General features: G+C 40.7%; 1 protein-coding gene across 3 annotated transcripts in view; it reads left to right on the top strand.

The window, feature by feature from the left end:
• Window positions 1-22,038, top strand: part of arhgef10la (Rho guanine nucleotide exchange factor (GEF) 10-like a) — a 111,346-nt gene that overhangs the window by 33,345 nt on the left and 55,963 nt on the right. For all 3 annotated transcript variants that reach the window (XM_063473623.1, XM_063473624.1, XM_063473625.1), the window contains 7 exons: window positions 498-614; window positions 5,351-5,443; window positions 6,259-6,429; window positions 8,408-8,553; window positions 9,469-9,641; window positions 12,462-12,577; window positions 13,949-14,076. In XM_063473623.1, the coding sequence (XP_063329693.1) occupies window positions 498-614; window positions 5,351-5,443; window positions 6,259-6,429; window positions 8,408-8,553; window positions 9,469-9,641; window positions 12,462-12,577; window positions 13,949-14,076 (944 nt within the window). The remainder of the gene's footprint in view (window positions 1-497; window positions 615-5,350; window positions 5,444-6,258; window positions 6,430-8,407; window positions 8,554-9,468; window positions 9,642-12,461; window positions 12,578-13,948; window positions 14,077-22,038) is intronic.

Here is a 22,038-nt window from a genome sequence, read left to right as displayed (position 1 = left end):
AAGAGGGTTAAATCCTTCATGCAATTTGCCAATTCCCCACTACACCTCATACTGCCACTATCAGCTGTCTGGTGTGAGTTTAATTGAGGATAGAGAATAAATGACACAAAACGGACACACCCCCTTCCCCCACATGCGCGCACACACACACACACACGCACACACACACGCACACACACGCTCACTCTGCCGGCTCATTCCTCTTTGCCCAACTTCTCAAATGGCTCGTGAAGGGTGTTTTTCAGTAACTGGAATGGTAAACAAACCATTTTAGAACACTATACTTAAACATCCATTTCCTGGCCTCTCTTTACATTAAAATTAAAGGTTGCAGGTCGTCCTGCAAAAAGGATGGTTAGTCATTTGAGATATTAGAGGAAATTACACGACAGTGGATTCTGCCATAAAAACAAAAACACGGTAGAGCCTCTGCTTGACTAGCTGTTGGCTCTGATTCAAAAAATGATGCTTTCTGTTTGTGCTTTCTGTTTCTACAGTTTTCCAAGTCCATGGTGCTGGATGTATACAGTGACTATGTGAACAACTTCACTAATGCCATGGCGCTCATTAAAAAGGCGTGCATGTCCAAACCAGCTTTTCTGGAATTCCTAAAGGTGAGCTTCAACCAGAGTATAATGTGCATATTTGTCTTGTTTACAGATTAATATTTATCATTTGTGTTTTAGCTCCTATTTTTTTTCCTTTTAGTGTTTAGCGAAGGCTGAATCTAGCAAATCCCCAAATCTCATTGAGCCATATAATTAAATCATACATTTTTGCCTTTTCAAACATACAAATAGTTAAGTTTATAAAAATGTGGTTATTTACACAAAATTGGGATTCAGCTCATTGATTGTATTAAATTATGGTCTGATTTAGTGTGTATGTGTGTGCGATTTAAAGACGTGCTCTGCTGTTTACTTAATGTTTCAGACATTAATTAGAAATCATGGGCTCATGGATAGGAAATAAAGTACCACAGTGTATGGAGGATGCCATGAAATGATTTAACAATTCCCTCTGCTCCCAGCATTTACGCATGAGTATGACCCAGATCATTGAGCTGTAATGCTGATTTACAGAACCATATCACCCGGCTGACAGGCTTGCATGTTACTCCAGATAAAATGTGTCCTGTTCTTTCTCTTGAAAGGTTCCTCTTTCTCTCCCACTGCATGTTGCACCTCTTACTGCCAATGGGATGACAAACAAAATTACAAATTACATGGACATAAAGAAGAAAAAACACTGAACTCATGACAGGTTTTAATGGGTTCTTTTTCAAATATTGTAGCAGCAGTGACATTATCATGTTATTTCACTGTGACAGCAAAGTGATAGCTATAGTTGTAGATGTGCAACTTAGTGAGTTCAGTACACATCAGTTGATACAGTGATTTACATGTAGGGTTAAATACTGAAACCATGAGTAAGAAAATCAGACAATACATACAGTCATAGTGTTTCTGAGATTTTAAGTAGTCCTCATTGATTCAGAGTTGGACTAATGGTGCTGTTAGACATTTTGTACTTACCCGCATGAAAGTGTAGCTTAATCCAGATCACAAGTTCCGTTAGTAGAGCAAATGTGAAGTGAGCTTGTTCTTGGATGGCAAGACTTGTTATTAACCCTGCTGGAGATGTCACTGGCCTAATGTAGTTCATGTCAGCTGTGGAGGGAAGTGTGCACTTGATAGGTCCAATCCAGTCTTGCCCTATTCCCCTTTTTTCACATTAGAAATTGATGTCAAGTCCCCCCCCCCCCCCCCCCCCCCCAAAAAAAACAAAAGAAAAATTAACATGGGGGACTGTTCAATCATTTACATCATGTCGGTAAATGCTGAGGCATCTTGCTGTTTGACGTTTAGGTTGCAAACACAGTTTTAGGCAGAAAGGTAAAAGTGGTTATATTTCTGGTAACATTGGCAGGTGCTTGCTTTAAAATAAAATAATTTGATTGATTGATCATACATGTGCTGATCTGCTATGTGCTTTTTGCCTCTTCCTCACCTGCTTCGTAGCTCTGACACAGCAACAGATACTTTGCAGACAGTGGTTTGAATGACAAATGACAAAATGGGGCTTTGTTGCATCATCCTACATTGTGGCTGTCACAAAGTACAATTTATTTTCTAGATGTCATCACAGAAACAGATGTTTTCTCCTTGGATACCACTTTGAACTTTTTTTTTTTTTTTTTTTGCTTTGGATCTTATTTTAAGAACCTTGATGTGGTAATCAGAAGTTAACATAGGTGGAGGAATCCCAAGATTTGGCACAGCAGTGCAGTGGTTAAATGACTAAATTAGAAATAAGCCACAAAGCAATTTGTACTTTGAGCTCCAGTTAATTTGTTTTCTTTGGCACAGTCTTTGATTATTGGCTGTGTTCAGCAGACCTGTGCTGGTGGTGCTATGAGGTTTACTGCTTTTTGTGTTTTAAACCTCTGCCTCGTAAAAAGCCAGTGTAAAGGTGAAATTCAACTGCAAATAACACCAGTGAGCATTACCTACTTAAAATTCATTGAAATTGATAACTGTTAACAAACAACAACAACCATTTTGAAACAAGCGCTGTATAAAATTTGCTCTCGTTTAAAAAAAACTGCATAGAATGATTAATAAAATCTGATAAATAAATCCTTAAAAAGTCTGCTGACTGTGTATCCAGATAGGATTTAAAAAAGCGTTTTCTTTTTGCATTTCGACCACCATATTGGAATCCCCCACTGATTCTGATTTAGCACTGGTTTAGTGTCACGTATGTCTCTTGTAATATCTCTTCAGTTAACTGTAACCTAACCTGACAATAACTGTGGCCATTGCAGTCTATTTACTGTCCAGGAACAAAAAACAAAATTAAAGGAATCCAGTTTGTTGTAAATGGCATTTCATAATAAATGAAATAATACGATAATGCCATTGACAGAGAATTAGGGATATTGTGATTAAACTTTAAGCATAAACTTGATCTTTTTCCATCTGTGAGAATAGCCTTCTCACACATTAACATTTTTTCTCTTATCTGGAAAATACAGCAACTGTGCCTTTAGCTAGCAGACTGATTCTGAGTCAAACTGCACAGAAACAGTTTATGTGTTTGGTGATATTTGATGAGCGTTTTTAAAGGCTGCATGGGGAACTGTTGCAACTTTAATGCCATCTGCATGCAAGCGCACGTGACAGACATGGGAAGAAAAACGAGGATGTGTTGAGATTGCAGGCAGCACCATGGGGTCACATTACTTTCTGATTTGTTGATTGAGTATCTCTTTTGCATCAGCTGGAAGCATCACCAAGCTGCAGCTCATAAAAAATTAACCCGATTAATATTATGTATTAAACTGCCTATCAGATTTAATTACTCATTAATTGCAGGTGCTTTAACACCTAGTTCCCGATCATTTTGGCCCACTTTTATCTCTGGTGGGAGCTGATGTTGATGTTACATGGTTAAAACAGTTAACCCCCCCCCCCCCCCCCCCCCCCCCCCCCCCCCCCGTCTTTCTAACTCTCTTAATGGAGATACCCTTTAGTTCATCATATATTAAGAAACAACTCCAGGGTTTTTCTGGACACTTCTTATTAGTGTGGAACGAGGAGTCCTACTCTGCCTCACTTGGTGTTTCCCACGACCTCTCTATTAAGTGAGAGTATTCAGATCATGTCCTGAATGAGGAGTCAGGTGAACGTCTACAGCATTCAGATTATCTGAGACAGTATTATGGTTTTATAGGCCATCTGTGTTAGACAGATTTGACTGTACATGACTGCCCTCCAAAAGGGAAATAGAGACGTTCTTTTTAAAACTGCTTTCACCTTCAACTGCCTGACACCACTCAAACATTTTAGTGCACCAAGCAGGAAAGATCCCATCTCCAATGACGTCTTGCCTTGGCCAGATGTGGTGAAAAAGATTTTAATCTGATCATTTGAAATTCTTTACGGATTCCACTCAGGAGTCACCTTTGGTTTACAAAGTTACCTTAAAAAAGTTGTGTCCGTCAGTGTGTGAACATTAGATCAGGTAGATAAAATCTTAGAGATCACTGCCTTGTACTTGCAATTGTGTTTGAATAGGAGAGTGGTTGCAGACTACTGCCAACTTGCTTTGTCAAGTGATTGTGTGTAACTTGTCTTCTGTGTTAGTATTCTCTTTATACAAGATGTCTCCTCTTAAAGCCCGTTTACAAGGTACACTATTGAGCCACAACTGATGGACAAGAAACAAGTTCAAATCTTTTGCCATCATTAAGAAACACTGGTCTTTGATAATACTGCATGATCAAAAACTAATGGAATTATGACATATAATGAATAAAAAAACAGTAGCACAGAGGTGTTGTTTTCTATGAAAGACTGTGTTTTCTTGATTCTTGCTGATGCATTTTCATGATAGCCAGTATGGGATCATAAAGGAGATATGTGAGAAAATATGATGAGCTAATAGTGGAGGTAGTCGTCAGCTTTTTTCATGAATTTCTTCTTTCATTTGAGGATGGAAGTAGCATTCCTATATTATTTGTATAATATTCAAATTACATGAAATTATGGAGTTTTAAAAGTGAACATGGACAAAATACTCTCGTTTTACTTGTTAACTGGTTTAAATCACTGTTAAAGAAAATCAGTCAGTTTTCTTGTCCCATGATTCTACTAACAGGGACCACTAGCACATAATTACATCTAATCTAGGGTGCATTACACACAACATAAAATGTCATACACCAATGACTCCCACCAGTATTAATGCTCCACCAAAACCATACTCGATGGGCTCAAAGGGATGTTTGGCCAAATCCAATTCCCCCTCAGCACAGACATGTTTGTTGTCCGTAACTGACAACCTGTCCTATTTCAAATAGCAGTCCAAACTAAAGTCAATAATGATCAGCAAAACAGTTTATGTTTTAGTTCCTAAACATAAAAAATGGGATGCAAGATGCCTTCCGGTCTTTTTCAATATTTCTTTTTTACAGTTTGGTTTATCCAAACTGTTCCACCATACAGTCTATTAAATAGGTCCAGTGATTTGTCTTTTTACACTGGCGGTGTCAACATGCCATAGACTTAACACCGCACCAAATGATATCTTTTCCTGACCTGCACCCACAGAAATACATTAGACATAACGCACTCAAAGAAACTCCCCTTTTATACACTCATATGACTAATACACCCTGTTTTTCATACCTTATTCACCCACTCACACACCCACACGTGGTCTAAAGAGAATTCTGACTAGCTCCTTTTAAAGCAGGAATAACATAGTTTCCTCTTAATGGCCTTTTTTTTTGAAAGACTTTTTCTCTAACTGCACAATTCTGTTTTCTTTTTTCTTTTGGTTTCAGAAAAAGCAGGCATCAAGTGTTGATCGGATCACTCTATATGGCCTGATGGTTAAGCCCATTCAGCGATTCCCTCAGTTCATACTGCTCCTGCAGGTATAAAGTGTTGTTTTTAGAGCCTAGTAATTTTATTTCTTTTATTTTAATCAATCGCTTTATGTCTGACTTGCTTTCAATATAAGAAATCTTGGTCACATTAAAGACTGAGCATATAGACTAATAAAGATGAAAAGCTGCAATGCAATGCAATTGATTATGGATTTTAACTCCAAAGTACATTTCCTCGCATACTTTCAAAGCACGAAAAGTAGCTAGCCACATCAGTTTTTCATATTACTGTCTTTATGTCCTAGCTTCCATTTTCCATTTTGAGCAAAGATTTGGATTTGAGCTTGACTTGCTGGATCTGCAGTAGCTCATTTCATCCCTCAGTAGGCATTGATTATCCATGAATTCCAAAGATAAGTTATGAATGTGAATCAGGCATTTTCTTCCAGCCTAAACTCAGTACTCTAAAGAAGAAGTGTATGTATTAAATCATACATTACAGGGAAGTAGACCTGAAGGTGCAGAGGTGCAGCTAAGATGCATATCAAGAAAACATTTGACTTTTCACTGGGTCATAGATGCAGATGGAAGGCACAGAACAAGCATGTTAACCGACATTTGGGGGTTTTAAATCTGTTTTGTTGATTTTGTGCTTTATAGAGCTAACATAACCACTGGAAGATCAGTGTGATAAACATACAGTGAGCATTTGATCCTGATTAGAATATTTTAAGTTGGGGACAACACTCCTAATCAGTCCACATTAATTCACTGTATTTCAGGATAAAGGTAAAAACACTGAATGGCTTATAATTCTAACAAGTTATACCTTTACTTAAAACTTTTTTGTGACCTTTTTTTAGGACATGCTTAAGAATACGCCAAAAGGACATGTGGATCGCCTGCCCCTGCAGCTTGCTCTCACAGAGCTAGAAGTGCTGGCTGAGAAGCTGAATGAACAGAAACGAGTAGCCGACCAGATTGCAGAGACTCAACAGCTAGCCCGCAGCGTTAGTGATCGCTTGCTCAGTAAGGTGACTGGATACGCATGCATAAACATATCTGCATTTGCACACACGTACATATGCCCCAATCAAATCAGCTGTGAACCAGTCCACTGAGCCCTCTAACTCCACGTATTGTTATCACTGTGAGCCAAACACCTAAAATTAAACTAGTATAAAGCAATCACTTATATCACTTTCCCAAACATTAATCTAGGGAGGCATTTTTATTTAGAGAAATTACCTCATAGAAACGATGCCCATTATCATCCCAAAACAGTACCAAATGCAGTGGCAGAGGCGTTGCTTCTCCATTACCACTCTGAAATTACAGTCCTGCCGCTGCGAATCTGAACAAATGCTGCTCTGAATAAGAAGAATTAGGGGGTAAATGAGACATTTAATTGGAAACTGTAAGAGAGCTATCTCTTTCACCCTGTCGCTCTCCCTCTTCCTTTCTCTCTCTCTCTCCTCTTTACCTCCTCTCTATTCCCCTCTTGCACTCCATTGCTTACTCTCTTGCTTACCTTCTCACTCAGCTTATATACTCTTCTTCTCTTTCTCTAGTGTGACTGCTTTTTTCTCTGTCTTCTTCACTTTTTCACCCTCCCTTTTTTACTTCTCTCTATCAGCCCCTGCTTTCCAGGACTCTGAGATGAGCTGATTCGGCCAATCTCCTCCACTCACACAGAATTCCATTTGCTGCGGTGACACTGCAGAATTCCAATAGGAAACACTCGCCTCTATTGCCCCCATAACTATCCAATGAAATATTCATTCTTTGTCTCAAAGTATCTAAGTCACCAGAACAGGACAGATAACCATGCGAGAGAGTTTCATACACGCACATACACAAATGCACTCACATGAGCGCACATGCACGGTGCACTGCCGTGTGTGTCTATTGATGCTTGAAGACTTTAAGAATGTATTCTCATAACAGCCCACATCTCGAAGGAGCTGTATGGTTTTGTGCCCATCAAATAGCAGTCCAAGTCAGACTAATGAGTCATTCTGTGAGCTATCTGAGCCAAAATCAGCTGCTTCTTGTAGATAGGACATTCTCTTTTCTGAAATGTGGTCAGCTGCGTTGTTGCACTGCAGGTTGTAGAATGAACGCAGCAGAGAGTTTCATTATTTGCTAAAATTCGTGCCTTTTAGCGAGCACAAACATCAATGTATCAGGATGTGAGCTTCATCTTTGAACTTAACCTGGTGCTTGCACTACAGTGGTATTATTTTAATTGTGATGAGTCTAGCTTATTTTGGTGCAGTGTGCATAAAATAAAAGTATTGATTTAGCCAGTCATAAAAGAAGCTGGACCAAAGTGATAAAAAGCTTTCCTTTGCCATTTCCCTTAGCCAAACATATAGATGACTGAAAAGGAAAGCATGTGCCAACATAGTGTAGCATAAATTCCATCTGTTATTGGATTCTTTAACTGTGTCTCTGTGTGGGTGTTCGTGTTAAAGGGGTGCACGCAACAGCTAATGCGTTTGTATCCCCGTGTAGTTGCCCTGTTGTGGTGGAAAGGATTGTATGTCCAAGTGTTCATAAGCTAAGCCAGTTTGGATTCTGTGTTAGTGGGATGGTGGAGAGCATAGTATAGGCAACAGGACAAGGAATAATTGTAAGCATATTTCTGAAGCATTGGGGGGAAAAAAATCCGTGCAAACCTTTCTTGCCCTCAAATTAAACTGAAGGTTGGCTTTATGATCCTCTCTCATTACTTAAGAATAGTATGAAAAGCAGAGGTAGGCAGAAGGGCATGCGCGGGCTTACTTTAACTAAGTCTGTAGAATAAACGTGCTTTAGATGTATTTGCGTATACATTCAGGACACACACATTAAACGACCTTGGGAAGGATGAGTGTGTTGCTAATCCCTGATGAGACATCTGTTCCTCCAAGCCTGACTTGTGCGTCCTCCAGGCACTGAACTCCAGAGGACTGGCCCTTTGTGATACTGTCTTCTGTGCCTCTGATCTGATTGCTGTGTCCCTTTTAGCAACTGAACTCGGAGCAGGGGTCACTCGTCCTTTGTGAGACGCTTACTGAGACTGTGTATGGTGAGCGGGGACAAGTCCTGAAGTCGAAGGAGAGAAAGGTCTTCCTCTTTGATGATGTACTCATCTGTGCCAACATAAATGTCAAGTAAGTCCCTCTTGTAGAGCAAATTGAGCTAAATGCCCTTGCATCCTAGAACACTTTGCTAATGCGTTCCTAATGTGTAGTTCTAGCATGAAGTTGTGTGCAAGTTGTGAAAAGACAGTGTGGTACGCTGCACGGTTAGAAGAAATTGCTATTAGGTGGCAAAAGGCTCTAATGTTGTGCCCTAGGTTTCGCAAGGATATTTTGGCAAACTGCATAGTAAAGAGAAATAGCTGCTAGGGGTTTTGAGCACTATCTGGAATTGCAGCAGCTTTATCAGCTTTAAACAAATGGTAGAATACCTAACTACAGCTTCAGGACTTCTAGATTACTGACATAAAACATTTTTTGGTTTCTGTCCAATTTATCTTATGTGACAGCACCATTGATCACATCTCTCTCTCTCGCTCACTCTCTTTCTGCATTTCTCTCACTCTTCCCCTGTCTCTTTCTGTCTGTCCCTCTCTTTCTTGAGAGAAGTAAACAGGAAAGGGATTTTGTATATTTTGCAAAGCCCCTGTCAAAGATGTCGCTTAAAGCCTTCTTGTTCAGCCTTCAAAGCAATTATCACTCTTCGTCTCATTCAACTCGAGTGTCCCGAAGTTGACTTTGTCTGCCCTCCAGGAACTTGACAAACCGATCACAATGTTGATTGTCTGCGTGATTACAGGAATACATGAATAGCAATGAACTCCTCCTCACAGCCAGGGGTACAATTTTGGTGGGGAACATGGGTGATCATAAAAATTCTAATTCCCACTACCAACCACCTTTGTAACATTTCGCAGAGCATCTCGTTCCATCGAGTGTTTGGTGTAGTGCTTTTAGCGGGAGCATTTGGCTAGAGCGAGGTTTTCTCTTGAGTTGTTTTCCTTTTAATTACATCCCTCCTTTTTTTTCTCTCTCCATCTCGAACAGAGGGCCTCCAGATATCAGCAGCCTAGTCCCTGTTGGCCCCAAGTACACAATTAAGTGGAGCGCCCCCCTACAACAGGTGCAAGTAGTAGAAGTTGGGCAGGAGGGCTCTCAAAGCAAAGACACCTTGTTCCAGCAGAGTGGGGCTAAGAGGCCAAGTGGTACCTTCACGTCAGGTAAAAACAAGAATGCGAACACGTCAAACTGTCTTTTCTCATTTATTTTGTTAATCTCATCACTGGGACTGACTGTTAGCCCCAGCCCTTGCTTCTGACTCAGCAAGCCTAATCTGTTTCTGTTCTGAAGTATCGCATGGAGGGGAGGAGATGCGTCCGCGCTGCTTGTCACTCTGATTGAGGATGTGTTTGTGAGGAGGATAGTGATGATGGTCACTTGTTCTCATCTGCCTGGGGTGTTTTATCTTGGAGAGCGATGTGGGGCTAGTGAGCCCCCTGCTGCATCATCCTCACAGTCTCATTTCACTCTCTGATAGACCACAAACACATCTAGAGTGGAGTCATCAATCTGCAGAGATTATTCCCTCCCTTTCCAGGCCCAATTAGAGAGCCAGTAGCTGTAGATAGGAATCTGTGGTTGAAACACTAGTTCTCCCACCACCCCTCACAAAACTCTGGTGTATACAGAGCTTGACGAGATCCCTGATAAATGTGCCATGGGAAAAGGGGGATACAAAGCCTTATCAGGATGTAATGCTACACACTTTTTAAAGTTGCAGCTCCATGACTTAAATATTAATGGCGCCTTCTTCAGAGCTCTCCGTGTCACGCTCGGCGAGCTGCTAGTGTTTTGAGAGTTGGTTTAGATTCTCAGAGGATTTAGTTTTTGCAGTTGTTCAGGTAGTCTGTGGTTGTATACTCGCTACATTGCTGCAAGGTTTTGGGATCGTTTAGGGTTAGCGCTCACCCACCTGTCTGTCTTCCTTACCTGTGTACAACTCTGCAAATGTTATGCCCCTCAGAGGTGCTGGATACTGATTCTAACGTTCTCTGTTCTCTTTTTTTGCCATTTCGACACAGTGTGGTAACCTTAATCATGTCTATCCAGAAAGCTCTCTGAACATCTGTGGGGCTGTTTCCCAAATTTTCATTCTGACTGGCAGTCCCATCTATTTATAGTCCCCTGTGATGTCATTCAGTAGGGTGTCTAGTCTAAATCCTTCTCTCCCTCAGCATGGCTCAAAATGGAGTCATTTTTCATCTTCTGCGGGCCCCAGTACCCTTCTTTATTGAAGAAAGGTGGCCTTTAGGGACATGCAGGCCAGTCTTTTTTACTCTACCCAATGAATCTGCCTGTGTCTCTATCGTGTTGTCTCTCTACTTCTTTTTACTAATACACAGAAGACCCGACAATGTTTATGGGTTGTTTTTTTATTTCCTGAAAAGCCAATTGTGCCATTTGTTTACTCTCATGCTGTCTTACCTCGTTTTGCCCTTTTTATTGCTGCTTCCCTTTTGACCCACTCTCAGAAAAGCTATTTTTTGTCAGAAGTGTAACAGCGGGCTTTGGCTGGGAGTCAGACAAGGATTTGGTGCAGGTGTGAATCTGCATTGTCTCTAAAGCTACCAGCTAACATTACCGGTACAGCAGCTGAGTGCAAGGATGGACCCCTCTGGGCTCAAGCCTTCCACACCAGTGAGTTATATGCCTGGCGGCTCGTGTGGATAGCCGTGTCTGAGTGTATAAACCATATCGTGCCTCACCAACTGGATTACGCTGGATTACAACTCAGCACATTCACCTCTCTGGCCATAGCCAACAGCAAGCCCGCGAGGACTCGACAAACCTGCACAGGGTTCCCGGCAGTCTCCTCGGGGAGAAAAGAAAAACGTTGTTTTTGCGGCTCGCAGCCCACCTCTTTGTATTCAGATGTCTCACCTATTGATTTCCTTCCACAGATGACAGATGTCACTGTCTCTCTGTGTCAAAGATCCCATTAAACCCCAAAAGCTACAATGGAGCTTTTTAGATGAACAATACCAGGCTACCTCTCTCTGTCTCTCTCCCTTCCCTATTTTGGCTATACCCTAATTTCACGTATGCACGTGAATACACAGAAAGCTGCAGGTCCCATTGGAGATGCATGCCTCACCAAGCCTGCCTACCAGCTCTGCTCTTCTGCTACTTTATTGTGTGGTAGTGATGACAGTGCAGGACAGCTCTGGAGCAAAAGCTACCTGCAGAATTTAATTAGGTGGTTCTCATAGAGCCTGCTGCTTGGGAGATGTGGGCCAGGGGAGCTAGGACTGAGGATGGCAGACAGGAGGAGACGCAACTATTGATTCCTGGCAGTAGGAGAGAGAGACTTTGAAGGAAGCGGACCTCAAATCGATGCTGAATTTTTGCGTCTAATGAGACACCTGCATTCCTTTTGGCCAGTAAAAGGGCATCATGGCTCCAAATAACAGTTTCTCCATCTAATTTTTTTTTACTCATAAATTCACTCTCTGTAGTTCAACAAATAATGAAGATCGATCCATCTGCACATCGAACCTCTTTTATTAGTGCCACTGGAGTTTCAACAAAAGCAACTTTTCTTTCAGCGCTTCCATGAGTTCTAAGGAACAACGTCACCATGTTCTTTACAGTTTTTGAACACCGTGACCTTGAAGCTTTTGCTTAAATATATAAAATTCTTTTAAAACCAAATCTGGCCAGTTGGTCCATAAACTAAGTACATTTATAATATAAACTGAAGTGGGATTGAATCAATTTATTTTCTATCACTCAATTAACGATTTAAATATCAACAATTTATCAAATAATTTGTCAAGGAATACTGTAAACTGTCCACTTGTTACGGCTTCTCAAACCTGAAAAGTCTCTTCATTATTATCCACATTTATTTTTGTAACAGTAATATATGTAATATATTCCCTCTTTACTAGCAGTTGTTGAACAACGTCTGCACTCTTTCTTTAAATAATAGTAGAGGTGGTCATTTCATAAACTCTCCAACTTTGTGTGTTGTCTCTTAGGTAGAGCAATCCTAGGCCCTCCACGGCTTTACCAGGAGCTACAAGAGCTACAACATGACCTTTCTGTTGTGGAAGAGGTCACTCTGCTCGTGGGTACATTGGAAGGGACATATCAGGTACTTGTCTCTTTATGCGACTTTTGCTGTTCCTGGAGTGTCTCACAGGGAAGTGTGTATCCCAGAACATTTGTAGTACAGCAAAATTAGCTGAAAGACAAGGCATTGGACATTGGCTTTGTCAGCTTGTCAGTTCAGCTGACTCTACGGGCCAAACCACAAAAGTCACAGTGTGTCGTTTGTCATATGGCTGCAAAGGCTAAATCTCTCAGGGTTTGTTTAGAGAACTTAATTGTCAACTATAGAAAAAGAAGAAAAAAAAATTGCACTGACCTTGAGGCATGCTGTTCTCCTCTCAAAAACCGCTTTCAGCATCACAAATTATTCATAAACGCGTTATCTCAAGGCATCGAATGGAAATGGTTGAAGTATGGAATGTGTTCTGTAAACTGACAATACCTTCTAAGCCTTGAGAACACACTGAAGATTCACAGAGGTAGCAAAGACAACAATGAAGTATGCTCAGTTAAATTAAATCTCTGAACTCAGTGTAAACTCAGTGATCACATTTGGATAGTGAAAAGACCGTTTGGGGAGTCTGTTTCTGTTCCTGTAAGAGATATTGCAAAAGGCTTCAAGATGTTTTAAGTATGAACAATGAGATGTATAATATGCTTCTTGGATCACTGGTTTCTAAGAGCCAAGTTTCAAATTCGTCTAATTATCAATAGTAGCACAACTGTGAGAATGAGATGTACCTCTCATATATTAAAGGAGTGTCAGATTTGTTATGTTGCAAAAGAAGCTGTCAGTACCCCTCCTGCAGAGTTTAAATCAGGGCACAGTAGTGTAGCACTATCACATTAACAGTGCCATACACTGCATACAGTAACACCTCCGGGGAGGTATACTCCAGCAATCACCAAAGAACCTCTCAGGCTAATGGTGGCCCCTTTGCCTCCCTGCACTTAATGAGCATAATGTCCTCAGGAAGAGTGATATTCGCCTTGCACTAAATGACATTCACTTTCCACAGAGTTCTAATATTGTCCGCTGAACAAATAGACAGAATATCTCTGCACAGCTCATTGACTTCAGAAAAATTGATTTGATTCTGTTTGACTTGAGGGTCTATGTTTTACTGTAAAATGGATACTAGTACTGAAGTCAATTCAGAATTTCACTTGATAAGATAAAAATGCTTGTTCAATATGTTATTTGAAGCACATTGCCTCAAATCACCTACTGCAGTTTTTTTTTTTTTTCAAATGGATGTGTGGCAGTTTCTCAGTTTGTGTGCAACAGTATCAAGTACATCTATAGTATACACCTGTGCTCTGTGAACACATATTGTACTTGGGTCTGTGCTAGATGACCTAGTGTACGCTAGAAGTGAGAAACAATTTTTAACTGTGTGTTTCTCTGTCAAAGAATCTCAACACCACTGTGGCCCAGGACTGGTGTCTGGCTCTGCAGAGGCTTATCCGCATCAAAGAAGAACAGATCCAGAGTGCTAACAAATGTCGCTTACGCCTGCAGGTGCCTGGCAGGCCAGACAAGTGAGTAGTATTTCACATACAGATGTGGATCCAAGTAAAATGTACTGTTTAAGTGTATATGGCATGAAGACAAAAAAAACAAAAAAACAAAACTCCATTAACAGTAGTTCAAAAGTGTTTTTTGGTAAATGGTTTAAATGTTCAAATGATGAAATTACCAAACACTGACACAACCTGGCAGTCATATAAACCACTAAACGATAACACCCAGTGATGAGCGTTTTATAACCAATGATTATATTAATTAGTTATTATATTACTGTGCATGTTCTATCACCGTGGAGAATTAGGCTTATGCTCGGATAGAATCCATGCTCGCTATGCTTTGCAACATTTTTATTCTTCCATGCCAAGCAGCCGCCGAGGCTGATAGATGAAGCCCATGCGCAACGCAAAAAACTGCAGTTCCTCAATTGGACACTTGAGCTTGAGTCATTTAAAAATTCCAACATTATAGTAGAAATAAACATGTTTAAAATCTAATTTAAAAGACCTTTTAGGTCTTTATGATTTACTTATTTTTCTATATAACTGGCATACAACATATATTTAAACCATTTAAATTATATTAAGGCTTAAAGTTGTGATTTATTTGGTTTTTGGCACTTGGTGAGTGCTATTTTGTTTCTGTTGTGAGACAAAAGTGGTGCTTAAAAACACAAAAATCTACAACCACAATAAAAAAAAAAATGTTGGAACGTTGTGCAAATTGCAAATCAATACAGAATGCAATAAGTTACAGATATTGTGTTTTCAACTGACAAAAATCTAAAAGAAAAAAATAGCAGAAAAATTCTAAAAACGTTTCAGAAACATCTGAAAACTGAGGAGACCAGTTGCTAGATTTGTGGGAGAATAATGTTGTCCCCTTCTTGTCTGATATAGGATTCTAGCTGCTCCTTGGTTTTCTTTGCTCTTTGTTTTTTTCTGTTTCATGTTATCAAATGTTTTTATTTGTCAAAGTCTGGACTGCAGAAAGGCCAGTTCAGGACCCAGACTCTTTCATTCCTAAGCCTTGTTGTTGTAATAGGTGTAGTATGCGGGACAGTATTGTCTTACTGAAATATTCAAGGTTGGTCTAAAAACTCTATATATACCTTTCTGTATTGATGATGCCATTTCCGTATGTACAAGTCCATACAGTCAGGCTTTGTTATTTTGCTCTGATAACAAGCTGGGTGGTCTTTCTTCTCTTTAGTCTGAAGAACATGCCTTACATTTTTTCAAAAAAAGAATTTCAAGTTTTCCGTTTCGATGGCATGGCAATCTGTGTTTACAGACACTGGTTTCTGGAAGTGAGTCCATGCAGTGACTGACACGACAGAGTCAAGTCTATTTTAATGCAGTGCTGTCTGAGGGCCCAAAGGTTATGAGCATCCAATACTGAGTTTTGACCTTGTCCCTTGCACAGAGAAATTTCTCCAGTCACTCTCCATCTTTTGATGATATTATGTACGTATTATTATGATAAAAAATTCAAGTCTTTGCACTGGGAAATTTTATTCTGACAGGGCAGTTTTTTGCAGAATGGTAAACCTCTTTGAGGTGCTCTTTTTTTATACCCAGTCACATTGCTGACCTGTTGCCAATTAGCTTAATTAGTTGCAAAATGTTCCTCCAGCTGTTTCTTTTTAGTACCATTTACGTTTCCAGCCTTTTGTTTCCAACTTTTTAGAGTTGTGTTACGGCCATTCCATTCCATTACTAGCATAAGCTGATTACAGCTCTAGGGCTTTTCTAATGGCTGTCCACAAACCGGTCGCTGATTTCACAGTGGGTACATCCATCTTTTATATACAGTCAGTTACAGTTCCAGCTGGCAAAAGCTGTGGCTGGAAGCTTTCTGTTTTTGGGTACATTTGTGCATATGTTGATACATCTCACAACATTTCTTAAGTGCCTTGAGGAAACATTTACAGCTTTGGCACAAAAATTCACTTGGACTCATTTGATTAGATTTTAGAATTCAGAGGTTAATCTCCTTTTTCAAGAACACAGTATCTCAGGAACACTTGAATTCATTTATATTTGCAGCAAATGGTCATGAGCAAGTGTTGAAACAAATGTTTTTGTCATTTATTTTTTTTAAATTGACTTTTTATTTATGGCATTTTTTAAATGCTAAATTCATATATTTTTATATTTGTTAATGTGAGAGAGGCAGAAAATACTGGAAGAAAAATAGGAATGGGTAAAAGCAACAGGAATTGTGGTGGCATACATGCTCTTAGAACCGTGGGCCAACAGGCACCATGACCTTTTGCAAATCAGAGGTGAGAACAGTTTGTTCTGTCGTGACTGCGTAATTACCCAACTCAAATAATTCATTTTATTCAGTGCTTGGATTGAATAATGAATTGTCTCCACAAAATGTTCTTTTTTGGAGCGTTTAATGAGAAACGTTTTTTTGCTTTGGCCTTTACTTAACTCTTGGCCCCTAATGTGTAATTTTTATGAATTGCCCGGTAATATCTTTCTAAATTTACGGTGTGTTTATGCTGTCCTGAAATGCAAGATATTCGGTCCTATAATTGGATTTCCTGACTGTGGGGTGCCCTAATATAAATGTTACTCTTATAGTTCTTATATTTAGTTTTATTAAGTCACAGAAAATTTGTAAAATGCAATACTGTGAACTTTCAGGCATTTTTTCTTCAATAGTCCAAACACAAAACAACATTTGATTTTTTTATTGTGTTAGGTTAAAATACAAAGCTGCATACAATGCACAGAAGGTTACCTTGCACAGAAGTGCTAGTGTTACATGTTGAGGTGCATCCTGGTGGGTGGATTGACTAATGAATGACTGAACACCTACTTAGAGACCAACAAAGACGGCAAGAAGAGAGCATATGAGTAGCTTAGAGTGCTGGAACAAGAACTGGAAAATAGCAAATAATGGCAGATTATAATGGATTCCATTTCGTGGCTTCTGCTGGGAATAGGATAAGAAAGAGGCAAGGGAGGACAAAAAGAGAAAGATTGCGATAAAGAAGCCAGAGCCCTGCTGAGACATACTAAGCAGGGGGAGGAGAGGAAGAAAGAAAGAGTGAGAGTGATGAGCGACCTCCCCCATGAAAGATTTGGCTTGGTGCCGGCAGGGCAGCGGCAGTCAGAAGAGTGGGCCTAATGCTTCAGAGCCAGAGAGAATCTAACTGTGCCAAACCAAGCTAAAGTGACAGCTTGAGCAGCGGAGCTGTGCAGATCACTTCTCCCACATCTCCCAGCTTCCTCATCGGCTGTCACACCAGGCCTGCAGGGCCAATCTGCTTACTCAGATGTTTGGTGGAGCCAGATGCCACGCTTACAAGAGAGTCCCCGAATTCCCCTTTAAGGGGTACCCTATTTGCTGAGTTCCTGTGATAATGTCATTAGCAACTGAACTGACAAGGAGATTTCCCACCCCGACATATGTCCAAGCTGTATATTTGTACTTAAAAATTCAATACTGTAGAGCAAGACTCGTGTTGAAATCATACTTGGAGTTTTTGTGGTGACGTAAAAAAAAGATAACAATGTCAGCTGAAAGAGAGAAATCTCCTGTAGGGAAAAAGAGCCAATTCTGGTTGTGTGATAGCAATCTAATTGAGGCTGGGCCTCAGTGCTGGGTGGCTGGACCGGCAGTGAGCCTCGGGGCTGGGGTGACAGGTGGCACAGCGGGTACCCGAGCCATTCTGACACTACCCAGGGTGCAATAGCAGCAGATTGTAGGGGAGAGCAGTGGACAGACTGGCTCTATTTCTCTCAAACACACACGCACACACACACACGCACACACACATTGTTTTTTCCCTGACTGTCCTTTTTTGTTTTGTGACTAATATGGTTCACAATTTCTGGTTTACAGTCTGTGTTTCTTAGAAATACACACACACACACACACACACACACACACACACACACACACACACACACACTGCTCCTTCCTAAACTGACTTTTTTCCATTTTGTGACTAGTATGATTCATAAGCATTACACTGTTCCAGCACCTGTATGTTACGTGTATTCACATATACTTCCCACTGACAAATGCAACTGCAAAAAAAGCAGGCATGTATTTCACACGATGAGGCACACACATTATGGGGCAGAAACATAGATACACACTCTCGCATGCAGAGCTAAGCCTTTGCTCTGCTGGTGAGAGAGTGGGACCGCAGCAGGGACCCCCTGTACTGAGTTGGTCCCCTCCTGTCTGGCCGCAAGCGACTCTCTGCAGTCAGGCAGCACATCACAGCCTCCACACTGCAAACAGACGAGTACGTGGAGAGAATCCCGACTGCTGCCTCAAAGGCACCAGCCTACGTGTGACAGCAGTTCATTAACATCCTCTTTTACTGCGTCTGCAGGAGCAACCACAGACATTCATGGACCATACTGGCAAGCGATAGATACAGAGTTCAAATTTCATAGTTTAACCAAATGTGTTTGTTGCTTCATCCACTTACACCACCAGAACAGCATACACAAAAGAGCAGTATTATAAGCCAGAGAAACATTTTTTTCTTCCTTTTTTTATTTAACGGAAGCTTTTATGTGCCGAATACCTGCAAGGCAGGTGGCAGTACTTTAGCTCGCAGTCAGATGACTGATTTCTAGCACGTTCTGACTGAAAGTCTTATCTTTGCATCTGGACAACAGAGGTTTTTCTTTGATTGTTCCACGTGTCTAATAAGAAACATACAGAAGGCATGACATGGTATTCGTACCGGAAGCCCTAGTTTCAGGAAAAGGTTTCTTGCTTGGACTACAGTCGTGGAAATAGTGGGGTTTTTTTTAGCTTTAGATTAAAGTTATTCATGCTTTGTCCAACTCTCAGATGTTGTCTGTCACACAAATAAAAGGGGGCTAAAATAGAATTGAACTTTACATTACTCTTTTAGTAGAAATTCGCAATTAATGACAAGCAAATCTGCCACTTGAACGGGCAGCAAACTAACTAAATTGTTTGCAGGGAAGGGCAGCGGAGTAACTAAATAACTGGATGGCTCTTTTAATTAAGCACAGCTGGACTGAAGAGAAGGGATCTTGTGTCGGCACTTCTGTGATTTAGTTACCAGTATCTGGGACAACAAGACATATATATACTGAGGTTGGCAGGTGAGGCAAATCATCAGGCTGATGAGTAAAAGCACACAACAGAGTGAGGATCCTGGCCACCGGCCTAAGTACTGGAGAGCATCCAGGGCAGCAGGAGACACTTGTGTCCCAAATTTCTGAAGATGGCAGTGTTAGTATAACATCTGTAACATACTTGTGAATACATACTTATGTGAAAGGCACTCCACCTTTGCACCTACCTGCGCTGTTCTCCTATTTATAGCCACTTTTATCCAGGGACAGGTTGCTCTTTTGTTTCTTTTTCTCCCTTTTTATTCCCACATGTACAGTACGCACATTCGCACAAGTATGTGGCAAAGAATAACCACCGTTCTCTACTTTGTGCTAGTTATTGTTTGTAGTGGGGCTGGAGCTGAGGGGCACCTAAGACATGTTTTCCTTGGTCAGCTTTAAGTGGAAACATTTTACTCACTGCTCGAGCAGTCAGGACTGTTGGAGGAGTATGCTCTTATTAACCAAAGAGGTATCTTATATTATCTGAGCCTGTTTCCACAAGAACATATTCATAAATAGCTTTTTGTTATGTATTGATTTTTTTGTATAAATGCTTCTAACCTTTACGCCATGAATTTTAATTACTAGATACCACTCAATTTAGATGTCAAATGTTGCTCTAAAACTTTCTTTTATTTATATCTCCAGCGCCTGACAGTAACATCAATTAGATAGTGGACGGCCCACTCAGCTGTCTGTTCTCCCCTTCATAGTTATAAAGATATGATTCTTGTGAGTTAACATTAACTTTTCATAATGCAAAGAAAAATAACTTGTACTAACAGCAACTCTGCAAAGCTCACAGAAATCTTTAAATGAATAATTCCATATAGCTAGAGAAAGTGGGGAAAAAAACCCCCACTTCACATCAAACACTGCTTATTTTAAATGTAGCCTTAAGCTGTGGAATAAATCATATAATAAGGTCACCTCACCCTGTTAACTACTTTAACTGTAAACACCGAGGCAACCAATTAAGATGAAATTAAATTAATTTTAACCATGTCCTCTAAGTATAATTCTTTTGTGTAGCAGAGAGATTTCCACTACAAGGATTGCAGGCTGACTTGAGACTTGTATTAATACCAACAAGCAGATATTTACTTGCCATCAACAGTATCGCAGATAAAACCACAGTGTATGCTGTCCGTGTCTGTTTTTATTGTGTCATCTGCAGGAGGGCTGTGCTGGTGCTGGATTCACAAACATTTAAGTATCAAGATTGCTACTGTGGCGGTTTGAGCATTCTTTCAGATTTTAGGCGCTCTGGAACCTGCATCACCAAAAGCCAAACACGATTTTGCACATTATCATGAAACGCCTCTATAAATCAGATTCGATCCTGACGCACTTTAAGTGTATCTCTCCTGAAGTTCCATCAACTCCTACCAGAACTACATCTGAATGCTTCCCTTAGTTATCTCACTTTTTGCAGAACAAACTTTCTCTTTGATTCTCTGGAGGACGGGGGTGAACTGAAGGATGGGTGCATGACAGGCTGCCACTCAGCACTCAATCCTACATCTGTCCCGTCCTTGTGCATTAGTATCACACGTGTGCTTCGGCACTGACCTGCTCCCATAAATCCATTGGGCGAGCGCCTCTCTTCGCTCCCTTGCCCCGCTTTGCCCTCTCTCTGTTTCCCTCCCCTTCCCTTTTCTCTCTTTACCTCTCAGCCTTTCTCATCTCGGCTCTGCCAGCGTGCCCGAGTCTAGTTCTCCATTCTGGCAATGCACCACACCTGCACTGCGGCTGTCAATCAGAGGGCAGGAGGGAGGAATGGAGACTGCGCTCAGTTTAGCATGTTTGATGCCGTGTGGGCATGAAGTGTTACCTAAGGAATGTAGCCAAGAGAGTAGTTGTATTCTCATCACACCCTGTCTACCCTTCTGTCTTCGGCAAATTGCCTTTCCTATATTTAAGCAGCAAATGGTATGAATTACACCTCTTTGTGAAAGGTCCACTTTTTCAACATGTCAAGGAAGTTTGAGATCTTAGTTACTTTATTCTGTTCCTGTCTTCAATCTCTCTCTCTCACTATACGTGTGTGTGTGTCTCTCTGACGTTTTCATCCTTCCTCTATGAAATTAAAATTAATTTGTGGCGGGCAGTGGCAGGTATGACAGAAGCATAATATCCGACTGCGCACTGCTCTCCACTCAATTACCTTCTAATGATTCCTGAGTGTGAAATTGTCTTTCTTATGTGTGCCTGAGACCCTAGCCCCTCCCCACCCCTTTTTCTGCATTCCCTTGCACTTTTTTTTTCTTTCATTGCCTCAGAATCACTGCAGAATAGCTGTACAGGTGACTGAAAGTAAAGCATTATTTTGGAAAGTTGCTTAGCGCTCTAAAAAGATGTCCCATCCTTGGCCAGACAATTTACTTGCACTTCCAATAAAGCCTGATCAGCCCAGGCACCACACCACCGTCTGTCCGTGGTTAGACACTGACTGAGTCATTGTTAACTCGGGGCCAGTCTCTGCCAGTCTTGCTTTAGACTGCTAGGAATTTAGAGGTTATTGTATTTGACTGAAAAGAGAGTGAAAAATCAACACATGCATGACTAGTGGTCTCAAGCTGACAAGAAAACCTGACAAAAGGGGATGCTTGAAGAGACTAAGTGTTTAGACAGGCGTCTATTACCTGGGGATGAGTTTTGTGTTTCTGGCACTTTACACAACCTTTAAGTAATGGCATTCAAACAGAAAATCTACTTTAAAAAATTTTGCTCTGGGAGAGACCTTGCATTTCACGACCCATTTTGATACTGGGTTTGGTAATCACTTGGAGTGTTTTCTATTGGGTGGGAAAACCCGCTTAAAGCTTTTACATAAGACAGGCTCAG

The sequence above is a fragment of the Pelmatolapia mariae genome, linkage group LG5 (assembly GCF_036321145.2).
Source record: "Pelmatolapia mariae isolate MD_Pm_ZW linkage group LG5, Pm_UMD_F_2, whole genome shotgun sequence".
Lineage (NCBI taxonomy): Eukaryota > Metazoa > Chordata > Actinopteri > Cichliformes > Cichlidae > Pelmatolapia > Pelmatolapia mariae.
Note: the sequence above shows the minus strand (reverse complement) of the source record. Positions and strands in the feature narration are given on the sequence as shown.